General features: G+C 39.2%; 1 protein-coding gene across 1 annotated transcript in view; it reads right to left on the reverse strand.

The window, feature by feature from the left end:
• Positions 1-12,596, reverse strand: part of HCN1 (hyperpolarization activated cyclic nucleotide gated potassium channel 1) — a 416,455-nt gene extending 403,859 nt beyond the window's left edge. Inside the window, exon 1 of the mRNA XM_047731377.1 lies at positions 12,061-12,596. Coding sequence (XP_047587333.1) covers positions 12,061-12,467 — 407 coding nt within the window. The 5' untranslated portion in view covers positions 12,468-12,596. The remainder of the gene's footprint in view (positions 1-12,060) is intronic.
• Positions 12,597-12,813: the final 217 nt, after the last annotated feature.

The following is a 12,813-nucleotide window of genomic DNA, read 5'->3' on the forward strand; positions in this document are numbered from 1 at the left end:
GGAATACAGTGCTTTACACAGGGGTTATAGCTAAGCCCTTAAGTGAGGCTTAATTATAGGTGAGGAAAGATCAAAATCAAATTAGATAATCAAAACATTTCATATAACATAATAAATTGTGAAAAGTTCTATGAAGTAAAAACAGGGCAGAGATATAGGGAATAACTGCTAAGCAGGGTTTTGGACAAGGTTGAAATTTTACTCAGGTTTATACTTGTTTACATCTTTCTACTACTATGAAAAATATTATAGAGATCCTCCTTGTATCCATGAATGTGTCATATTTTTTCTGCAAGATAATTTATTAGCTTATACATTTTCAAGAACTTTTTCTAAGGTCAAACAGACCCTCAGAAAGGTTTTAACACTTTACACAGTCTTTAGAGTACTATGTTGGAAAGCTATACCTCATGGCAACATTAATAAGTAATTGCTTAATATTTTTCTAGGAACTCTGATTTCAGTTGTTTTTACCTTTTATAAACTTAAACTTATTTGGATTTAATTTTTACTGCAAACTGATGAAAATGGATTTTATTTAACTATTTTAGTTGATTAATACTACTTGTTATATAACTTATCTTTTATATAGTGATTTGAATTTTTTTCAAATTTTTTTAAATTTCAAATGTGGGTATAGAGTTCATATTTTTGGCTTTTGTAGTCAGTGATTCTCTCCTTATTATAAACCCTCAATCATGGTTTTTAATATGTAGGAAAGTTGCTGACATATTTTAACATATTTATCTTATAATCAGTCATCCTACTGAACTTTGCAGTTAATTTGATCATTTATCAGTTGGTTTAATCAGCTTTTTAAAGCAGGTAAACATCATTTGCAAAAAATAATTAAGTGTCTTCTCATTCCAAATAGGTTTCTAGCTATAACTTTGTCCCTTCTTGCGTTTTCAAGGACTATTCAATCCCTGCTGATCAAGTATCTAGCCCCAGGAGTAAATTCTTGGTTGACAGGGAATTCTCTCCATCTCAAGACAAGTCTTTCTAGCTACAGTTCTAATTCTTAAATGGCTTCTCCAAACAAGACTCTGTCTCCAGGTGTCTTCTACCCATTGTATTTAGTATCATATTTCTGTGTGAAAATGTTAAACAGTTTAGTAAGTCTTAACCTGGAATCCAAAACTAAATGTGCTTGCAGGGAACCACAAAGCTCTTGAAATCACAGACAAAATTTTGTGAATATATGCACTTTTCTAGGACAGAGGATCCCCAGCTTTCATTTGATTCATAAAGTATGCTATGAGCCTGACAACCTAAGAGTCACTAAATGGATAGGCATGAAAGATTAGTATAATCAATAATTACAGGTAATAGAATTCTTGGGTTATTTATATTATTCAATACATGTACAACCATAACTAGGTGGTGTCAGCATATATCTCTGCTGTTTTTATACCAAAAAAAAAATCTGAATCCCAGATAATATATCCATCTCTAATCTTCAAACTAATTTACATGATTATTCAAAACAAATAACAAATGTATTGATCAGAACAAAGAACCTCTTTAAAAATAATTATTTAAATAATGAAAAACTCTTCTATAGAAAAAATAAGGAATACTATTTTCCCTATCAGTACCACTAATATAACATTCAGTATTCATTTTTTTCAGCCTCTGCTCACATCTCTCAAAAAACAAAGATTGTATAATTTTTTTTAAAGATTTTATTTATTTGTTTGACAAAGAGAGAGATCACAAGCAGGCAGAGCAGCAGGCAGAAAGAGAGGGGGAAGCAGGCTCCCCGCCAAGCAGAGAGCCCGATAAGGGGCTTGATCCTAGGACCCTGAGATCCTGACCTGAGCTGAAGGCAGAGGCTTAACCCACTGAGCCACCTAGGCACCCCACAAAGTGTATAATTTTTAATATGGTATATTCTCTTTAAAAAAACAAGGCTAACACATTCTGCAAGGGTAATAAGTGACATCTGCTATAAAATTATGTTAAAAAAAGATTAAAAAACAATTCTTCTAAATTTGCAGTCTTTCTTAAATTGTATTTCCAAATAACCATTTTTCACAGGCTATTAAATTTGACAATAAAAAAATGAAAGAATTTAGCAAGTTATGAATCATCTTATTTGGCTCATATATAACATTTAACTGGTTTGAAATAAGATCCCAAATGGTTTAACTATGGCACTTTCTGATGAAAATAAAGATTAACAGGAAGGAATATATGCAACTCAACACCATCAGAATTTTCCCTAAAAGCTATTCTAAATGTTCAATACTGTAGCATTCTATACCAACTCAGAAGATGATAATGGTATATCCAGAAGATGTTGCAGATAGAGGATGCATTAGAAGTTTTCCAATAGCACACACAAAAACTGCCATTGTACATCAGGGCTTCCGCTGCCCAGACTTCTAAGATAAAGAAACGACAGCCTAACACTTACATGGCCCTGCCTTCACAGACACATTTGCTTTAAAGAATTCTAAAGGTTGTTAAGTATGCACAAAGAGTTTTCTCAAATAGTTTACACTCCTTAATTGTTTCAATTTTAATTTCATAATAGCTAACAGACAGCATTAAGTGCAGAGCATTCATTTCTAAGCACTATGTATCCAGATACTATAAAAATATTTATAATATGAACATAAAATATGTATCACTCCAATAACCTGATAAGATACATATATTATTTTCCTTATTTAATTGAGGAAACTAAAGCCCAGAATTTTGTAGACTGTTACATTATCATTTACCTTACAGTAGCATTCCCACTTCTTTTTTCTTTTTTTTTTTTAAGATTTTATTTATTTATTTGACAGAGATCACATGTAGGCAGAGAGGCAGGCAGAGAGAAAGGAGGAAGCAGGCTCGCTGCTGAGCAGAGAGCCCGATGCAGGGCTCGATCCCAGGACTCTGGGATCATGACCTGAGCCAAAGGCAGAGGCGTCAACCCACTGAGCCACCCAGGTGCCCAGCTTTCCCACTTCTTGATATGTAAATTTCTCTTTGAAAAGTTTTAGTATTTTTTTCTGACTTAATTGTGTTCTGAAGCTTCTGTGTGATAACCCTTGGTGGGGTCTTTTCCATTCATGATGGTGAGCGCTCTGTGAGTTTCTCAGAAAAGACATTTCATTTCCTGCTATCTGGAAAATTTTGTTTAAAATGTCTCTGTTAATTCCATATGTCCATTTTCACACTTTGTTCTCATTCTGAAACTCTTTTTATAGATTTTGACCTTATAAATTATCCTTTATTTTGCTTATATTTTCTATTCTTTTTTATTTTTTTGCCCTAATTCTGAGAGGTTTCCCAAACTCTATGTGCCAACTTACAACACCTGAGTGCTTTTTTTTTTTTTTTAACTTCCTGGATACTCTTTTCATAGCATATTCTTACTGTATACATAAAATATCTTCCAAAGATATAATTCACAGATAATTTTTTAAATCAAGTTGTAATTTTCCTTAAGCCCAAATGCCTCTCTGTTCTCTGGACTTTCTTTTGTTCTTTGATTTAGTCTCTCTCTCTTACAATGGAGACTTTCCTCAAAAGACTCATAGTCTTTTGCTTACAGATCATATTAGACGATAGAACAACAAAATGTAATTACATTCTCTATGTACATAAGTAAGGCTTTTTGCAAAGTCATTAGATAATGAATAAGAATTTGTAGGCTTTGAAATGTCTCCCATTGGATATATTTTTCTCTAGTTTCCTGCTTGGGGAGAACTGACCTGGCTCCAAGCATTCTAATGTCCAGACTGAGAGTTCTGTATTCACTACGAAGACCCTTATTTAATCCTCCTGGTTTCAGCCTGGCTTTTTTGGAAACTGTTTCTTAATAAGTACCTCACATCCTAAACACTTCTGGGGTTCAATGGTGAAGGACTGTGGAAGTAAAATATAATTTCTCCATAAGCCTTCTATTTAACAAAATGTTTTTGAGATCTCTTATTCCTCTGCTTTCTCCTCTTTCTTCTATTTATTTCTGTATCTGTGTGTCTTCTCAAAGTGTTTTGGAATGATTACAAGTAGGAAGAATAAATAATTAGGTTTAACCCATAATGTTTCCCTGCAGGTTCAAATTATTTATACTAGTAGCCTTGTTTCCTTTCAGGTAAAAGTTGGAGCGACAGAATTAAGATTCAGAAGAGCTGAATTCCTGGCCCAGTTCTTAACGATCTATCTATGTCACCATGTTCATGCTGCTTAACCTCCCTGCAGTTTCATTTAGTCACCTGTACTGGGCAGAGATGTAATAGTTGTGACACGTCTTTGCAGGTGGCAGTGTGGGGAGAAGATGGTAGGTATTGCTATAGGGAAAGAAATAGCTTGCTTTACTGGATTTACTAATGCTAAGATTAAGTGTGTGCACTTCCCAGTTGCTGACTAATTCTTCATTCATTTATTCAGTAATATTTGTTAAAAGTCTGTTATGTTGACCCAGTAATTTCAATTCTAAGAGAAATGAAAATATATCTCTGCACAAGAAATTGTTCTAGAATGTCCATATCAGCAGTATTTAATAACCAAAAAGTAGAAGCAGTAGAGATGTGTATCAACTGATGAATGGATAAATTTGGTATATCCACACAACAGAATAATTGTCAGCAAAAAAAGAAATAAAGTATCCACGCTACAAAACATGGATGAAACTTGAAAATATGCTAAGTGAAAGAAGTCAATAACAAAAGACTACATGCATTCCATTGAAAAGAAATGTTCAGAAAAAAAAAAAATTTCTAGAGGCAGAAAGTAGATTGGTGGTTGCTTAGAGCTATGGGAAGGGAAGGAGAAGGAAAACAGAAATGAGTGCTAATGGATATTTATGAGTTCCTACTTGGATAAAATTTTCTAAAATTGATTTGGGTAATGGTTGTACCACTCTCTGTGGATATATCAAAAAAAAAAAAAAAGAAAGAAAGAAAGAAAGAAAGAAGGAAAAGAAAAAGAAAATTCAATCATACACTTTAAATGAGAATTGTATCTTAATTATACCTCAAAAACGCTGGGTTTTTTTAAGATTTTACTTATTTATTTGACACAGACAGAGACAGAGACACAGCGAGAGAGGGAACACAAGCAGGGGGAGTGGGAGAGGGAGAAGCAGGCCTCCTGCTGAGCAGAGAGCCTCAGCTTACTGTGGGGCTCCATCCCAGGACCCCGGGATCATGACCTGAGCCAAAGGCAGCCGCTCAACAACTAAGCCACCTAGGTGCCCCTCAAAAAAGCTGTTTAAAAAATAATGCATCTGAGAACATTTAAGCAGGGGAAAAATCTCTTATGTGTACTTTTATGGCATTAGGAATATAAAATTGAATAATATTGAAGACATCATGGAACTTAAATTCTAGCTAAGGGGCATATATATGATTATAAAGTCCAATGAAATGAGACTCAGAAAATTAAATATGGGTAAAGGTTGAGGGTGATCATAATGATTAAAATGAAAGCCAAATGACAAGGAGAAACTGTGATGGAGAATGACAAAAAGTGAAAAGAGAATCTTAGGCAGTGAGGCTAAATGTCTCATCAAAATCCCTGGGACAGGAGAGAACTCAGCTGACTGCAGGAGCTGAAAATTTACCCAAGTGGCTGGAAAACAGTGAGGGAGTAAGTTGTGGGTGATAAGGTTACATAGATAAATTGAAATTGTGCAAGACTGTGTAGTTCATCTCATAGCTCAAACGTACTCTAAAAGTAATAGGAAGCCTCCAAAGGGTTTTAAGCAGCATGATATTATTTGCAATAAATGATATTTGCTTTTTAAGATCACTCTTCCCACTCTATGATGACTAGAATACAGTTTTGACTTTCTGTCCTAAAACTGCTTATGCACATCTCAACGGAAATATCAACCACACTGGTAAACCTACATCGCTCCTAATTTTAAAAAAGTGTCTCAACTGGTGGCAGAATTAAATTGGTAAAGTCGACATGGATAGACTCTGTAAAATGTTCAGTCAGGAATTCCATTCCCTGAACTATGCCTTTTTATAATGAAGAGGAACACACAAGGATGTTCACAGCAGCACTATTTAACATGAATGTATAAAATTTGTAAATAGTTGCTAATTCTGTATGTGTGTAATTAGCCTTACTAATTTAGCGTTATACCTAATGTCTTGAAAATTAAAAACAGGTCTATGTTAATAAGATGGCCCAACGGTAAACCCGGGACATATATAATTCTACTATTTTACTTTAACTGAGTTGTCAGTTATTAGGTAAAATGGTTCAAGGATATTATGGACAAATTAACTAATAAACTTGAAAAGGGTCATCCCATCAATTTTTGTTATTCGGATTTGGGTGAAATGTGTCAGATAAACCCTCAACTCAAAAATAATCAATGTCACCTGAGTGGATCAATGGGTTAAGCATCTGCCTTCAGCACCAGTCATGATCTCGGAGTCCTGGGAGTGAGTCCTCTGTCAGGCTCCCTGCTCAGCAAGGAGTCTCCCTCTTCCTTTGCCTCTCCCACTGCTCATGCTCTCTCTCTCTCAAATAAAATCTTTAAAAAAAAAAAATCAATGTCAATATATATGCTTATGCACACATAATTGTTTACAGATGTCCCTTGAATAGTTTCTATCCACATGCACAACACACAGACACAACACAGAGAATTAATAGAACCAGGACAGTTTATTTTGCAAAAACAAAGATAATTCCAGGATGCACCAGGAAGCATCGCCATAGTCCCTTGATTCCCCCCCCCCCAGGGAAAAATAATGGTAAGTTGTACATCAAGATGACTTCACAAAGAAAATGATTTGTAAAAGAAACGTACTTAGTGCAAGTGAAAATAGTTTTTTTTCCTAGTGTATGCAGATTTTTTTCTTCATTACCACCACCTCTGCTGCTAAAATATAGTGTCAGCTTAATTCGTAGTTTGTTACTTCTTTATAGAAAATGATAAAATGAAAATTTGTCACAGACCCAGACAACACTCAGTACTCTTCATGCAGGGCTATGGTCTACCACAATTTTTATTGTAATTACAAGAAACTATATTTGAAAGTCCTCACCCTTAACTCAATTTTTGCCTATAAGTCATGAAGTAAATTATCTTCTAAATAAAAGAATTACACTTAGAATGGCAAACTGTTCGCATGAGCAACATATCAGATATACTTTGCTTGCCTCTTACTCTGGGACATAAGTTCATTAAGTGGAATAATGCAGAATTACAAATACTACTTAAATTGCTTTTTTTGGTGTTGGTGGTGTTTCGGTGTATGGTTTTTGACCAAGTAGATATAGTGTAATTAGATTTTGTTAAATGAACTCTTGATAATAAGTACTAAATTGTTCAAATGCATTTAAAATTCTTGCATTACTCATCAACATTCAAGTTCATAAATGTAAGTCCACATAATTCAATATGAATTGCTGAAAACAAATCTGTCCAAAGATTCTCAATTAATACCAAGTCCCTAAAAGTAGGTTTAAAGGGAAAGTTGCTCAGAAAAGAATGAAAAACTTCTCTTAGCATTTTAGTAGTATAATAGCACTGTCATATCTATCAAGTGCAATGAAATAGTGAAACATTAAATAAAATTTAGCTTTGTAACTTGTATACTAAGAAAAAGTAATGGAAGAAATTCATACTTGCAAGTCTTTCAAATAATTTCACTTTAATTGGGCCTAGAGCCACTAAGAAAAACTTAATTGAATTTATAAGATATAAAAGGTGCACCTGACAGAGAAAATAAATCCTTACGGTTAAATTTGGCTGCGTTGATATGCAAAGCAAATAAGAGGAGCATTGCTGGGAGAGTGCAGACTGCAAAGATAGCATAACAGTAGGCTAATTAGTCCTTAAGCCCAGAAGGTTGAATTGTTTTTTCCTGAGAAGCTCCTGGAAACAAAGGTTTCTCTCTGACTTACTGTGTAATATGGGTGAAGCCTCCCTCCACTAATGAACACATCAGTAACCTCTGACATCACCACTGTTGCGGCTACAACACAGGCAGAGAACCAAGGCCAGAAAGGGCAACAACTTCGGGAAGTGACTCCCATCTCTAGAGTCCTTATGTCCTTAGGACACAGTAAGCTTTTCCTACAGTTATACGCACTAATTGATGAGAAGCAGGAAAAATAATAAGTCAAGATATAAAATCTCCTCCCTTGCCAGAGGCAAGATGTTGGCTGACAATATATATGAAATGGGAGCATTAACTATAAAAGAGCCCTTATATAACTGTGATCCAGAAAAATAATGTCAGAATCCCTGAAATGGCAAATAGTCTGGTGATAAATTCTTTCAAGGTAAATTACTCAAATAATAAAAACCATCTGCAAACATACTCTGCTCTTCCAGACCATCTGAATGATTGTGTCGGAACCATGGATTGGCTCTGAAAGCACAAGGCTATGCCAGTGTCAATTTTTTATTAAATAAATAAAAGGTAAAATTTTAGCTAATAAATACATAACCATTGTTCATGGTATCAAAAAAAAAATCACATTTAAGCTCCTAATTAGATACTTGTTTCTGTGTATGTTGTGCATATGAAACTCAGCAAGACTGAGACCACATCCACACTACACAAAGATCAGGGTAATTTTACTTTTTAAGTAACTGTATTTTCCCTAGTTTGGGGGATTATATACCATGATATAAACAAAAACTTAAGATTTTCTTTACTAAACTCCCTAGTTCCTACCCAATTATTTGCAAAAAACAAAACAAACCCAAATCTTATGAGACTATAAAATCAAAGGCTACATTCTTTCGGGAGGCTCTGGGGGAGAATCCACTCCTTGCCTTTTCCAGCTTTCAGACACTGAATGCCTTCCTTGGCTCCTGGGACATCACTGTGATCTCTGCTTCCATCATCACATTTCCCTTTCTGCCACCCAGTTATTTCTATTGGTATTGGGAGTATTTGATAGTTGACTCTTCTGTAGTCCCTGAAGGTTTCTAACATCATCCTCTCCTGAAAAAGAAGGGAAATACAGAGCCTCTGCCCTACTTACACCGGAGGTAGGAGAAAACTACCTGCCAGACACAGCAGCGGCTCTCTTGGGCCTGAAGGTGAGAGAAGCACCTAGCTAGCTCTGTGGGAGTCTCAGTGGGAGCACAGCCCGGCCACCAGAGGGAAGTGGAAAGGGACTTGCCCTGGAAGTCATCCTGGAAAGGGGATCATCAGCACAGTGTTAAAGTCCTGACACGCCCTGGTGTAGCGGGCTCACACTGCATGCAGCAGTATGGGGCTGACCGAAGAGCAGAAGCAGTAAACTTCCTTGGCCATGCAAAAGCTTATGAGAGTATCAGTTTAAAAAAAATAATAATAATTCTTTATTTCCCGTGTCTCCCCATCCCTCCCTGGAAATTTATTCTTGAGTGTTACTTTTTCAGTGGCTAAATTATTACTGAACATAAGTGTGGCATTTTATGAATCATAGCAAAACTCTGCCCTTAAAGTGTCTTTCTCAGGAAGGAGCCTGAGGTGGTGAACAGATCATAATCACAACATTTCTATTATGTTAGAGATTATTCCCATATTGCTTCTCCTTTAGGAAAAAAAGTACTGTTAAAATTTTATCTCTCTTATTTCTGCTTTTGTCATTACATTATTCTGACATGTTAAAGGTTTTGAGAAATCTTCTACTGGTATTGAGAGCACATAAAAATATTAATGAAATAATAAGATTTAAACGTCTTAACACATGCAATTAAGTATATACATAATTACCTCCTTAGTTTTTTGTTTTAGAAAACTGGTATATATTGTAATTACGAGTTTTAAAATCTATCTTTTTTTACATATGTTCCAGTTAAAAACCTAAACCTAGTCATTGTTTACTTTATGTCTGTCATTTCCTTTTTCCAGTGATGCAAGAAAAAATCAAATATCACAAACTACTCCACACTGCAGTTTATGTTTAGAGTATTACCTCACTTTTTAATCATTTCTCTTTTCTTTGAAATGTATGATAAAAATAAACCATCATCTGATTTCAATTTATTTATTTAGTAACATTTTTTTGTTTTTAAAACAGATATTTTGTCTCAGATGACTCACTTGAGAAAATGTGGAGAATCTTTGATTTTATGAACTTCATTCATTCAAAAGATACCAGTGCATCATTCCAATTCCTGAAAGTTGGCCCAATGTTTTATCCAGTAGGTGGGGAAAGTTTAATCTTTTAATATATGCCACCATGTTGAAAAGAGTAATCTCTTTTCACATTATTCAAGAAAATAAAAGTATTATAAGTAATCAAGAGTGGTCACTTAATTGAGGTACAATTAAATAAACAAAGTGTAGCATTTTATTTGCATGTGAATAGTGAACCACATAGATTTCTGCAAACACCACGCTTACTTTTGCTATTAAATCTAAAGGCTGTTTCCATGTAAACTTTTTTCATGATAAAAAGGTAATAGGTTGCAACATATCTCCACTGAGGATGGAGGGAGAGACAATATTCTACACTTGATGTTAACCTTTAAAATTCTAAAGAACATGACAATCTAATACAGCTTAAAGCAAGGTCATTTTTTAGTTTGCTTCTATAAGTATCTTCCTGATGAAGGAAACATGATTGATTATTTAGTAGGTCCTCTTAATGTAAACATTCTGTCAGTCCAGCTCTTAATTTGACACAGACTATGTCAAATAGTCATTAGATTTTACAAGCCTTCCTTTGGACTTTGTTACATGTTTTTGCAAATAAGAACCTTAAAATGATACAATTCCTAAATTCCATTCACTCTATGCATTAATAATAGAGGCTACTGATTTCTGAGACAATATATAAATCTCAAAGAAGGGGAAGACAGTCACTCCAAGGCTCTGTGCGGCAGGAGTTGGGTTTTCCACAGCCCATGTCATTCAGAACTGTGGACAGCTCCTATTAAGACACAGAGTTGATGGCAATTTCCCTTAAACATAGCTCAAAGCAATGCTGCTTTCCGTGGCTCTATTTGCTCGCTATTTAATAGACGTCTGTTAAAACGCACAACTACTCCTTCCACTGATTCCTCTTCGAAAGAGTTCGGTTAAATAATAAATAAATAACAAACGCCACCCTGAGTCTTATCCTTTTCAATGGAAAGCCCAACCTTACTCGGGAGCTGCAGGGTGTGCGCACGCTAATAAGAGGATCTACTTCACGACCTTCATTCGATAATCTCTAAACACGCTTATAACAGAAAGAATACTTGGGCGACAAAGAAGGTGGGGAGACGACTTCATTTTAATTCTCGGAAGCAGTTTCCCTGACCGCTGACAGCTCTCTGCCCTTGTTCCCCGAGCCGGGAAACGGGGGAAGAGATGTCTGAAACGGACCTGGAGTCAAGGTCAAGAAAGGGTGTCTCTCGGTTTCGGGAAGGGGGCTCTGGAAACGCCCCCTGCCTCTGCTTCGGGAGCTCGAAGCTTCCTGCCACGCCGCCGCCCAGCCTGGCAGCGCCTGCTCCACTGACACCTCAAGTCAGGGACTCTCCAAGCGCAAATTGCCCTTCCTCAGCCTGCCAGCCGCTATTCTGAAGAAACGCGCTGAGGATGCCCAGTGCCTCTAAGCAGATGAAAAACAGATTAACATTCCCCAGGGGCGAGAGCGGCTGGAACGGCGAGGACCTGTGAGTCACTGTCTCCGCTTGCCCCATCCTCTCCTCCACCTCACGAGCGCCTTTTTCCCCTTCTGAGGGACCCACTTCTGGGGGAGCAGCCCGAGGAAGGGAGTCACCCCAAAGGCGACTTTCTGGCCGCTTCCTTACACTCTCCTCTCCGAAGTAAAAGTTTTTCTGGCACAACTTAGCATCCTCCCATCTGGGGGTCACCGTGGACTTCTTCCCCGATGTGTCCCCAAAGTTCACGAGGCAAAGGAGGCGAGCGAGCCTCCCAGGGATTCCCGGGCAACAGGAGCTCCTCATCCCACCCCCCTCGGCGGAAACTAGTTGAAGAGTCGAGCCGGATCCGCCCGAGTGGAAGCCGCCGGCAGCGCCACCCCCCGCCCGCCCGCCCGGCAGCCCCTCCCTCCGAGTCCCCGGGCGCCCCCTCCCAGGCGCGGGGAAGCGTGTTGGAGGGCGCGCCCGGAAGGGAGGGTGGGGCGGCGACAGGGAGTCCTCACCTGAAATCGCTGTAAGGGTGGATAATCCAGAAGCCTGCAGTTTTAACCCTTTCCTGCTCCTTCTCCACCGCCTTCTGGCTCCCAAACATGCGGAGGGAGAATTTGTTGACCCCGGGTTGCAGCATGGAGGTGAACTGCCTCTGCATGAAGCCGTACTGCCGCCGGGGGCCCTCGGCGTCCTCGAAGCCCCCGGCCGGCTCCTCGCCGCCGCCGCCGCCGCCGTCCACCTTGAAGCACACCGAGTTGCCGTGCTCCTTCGCGCCGGCCCCGCCGCCCCCCGGCGGGGTGCCCAGGCGCTTCTCGGCCGCGGCCGACCCGGCGCCCGTCGCGGGCGCCTTGGCGGGGAAGACGCTGTTGCCATCGTCCCGGCTGTTGGACGAGGAGTTGGGCTTGCCGCCTCCTTCCATGCCCGGGGGACGCGGCCGGCGACGGCGCGGGCTCCAGACTCTCCCGCCGCCCGGCGCCGGGGGCTCGAAGCTGAGCGGGCAGGGGCCCGAGCTGGCTGCCGGCGAGCCCGGCTGCCCGTCGCGGCGGCGGCGGCGGCGGCGGCGGCTTCTGCTTCCCGCCCGCGCCGCTGCTCCCTGCGCGCCTCGCTCCCGCCGCCGCCGCTGCCCTCAGTGGCTGCGCTCCGGGCTCCGCCGCGGCTGGTGCTGAGGCTGAGGCTGCCCGAGCGAGGCGAGGCTTCGCTCAGCACTCGCGCGCCAGCGCCTCCCCTCGGCTGCCCTCTGCTGGCCGGAAAGGGTCTCTCCCCGC

This window comes from Lutra lutra, chromosome 5 (assembly GCF_902655055.1).
Source record: "Lutra lutra chromosome 5, mLutLut1.2, whole genome shotgun sequence".
In the NCBI taxonomy this organism is placed as follows: Eukaryota; Metazoa; Chordata; class Mammalia; order Carnivora; family Mustelidae; genus Lutra; species Lutra lutra.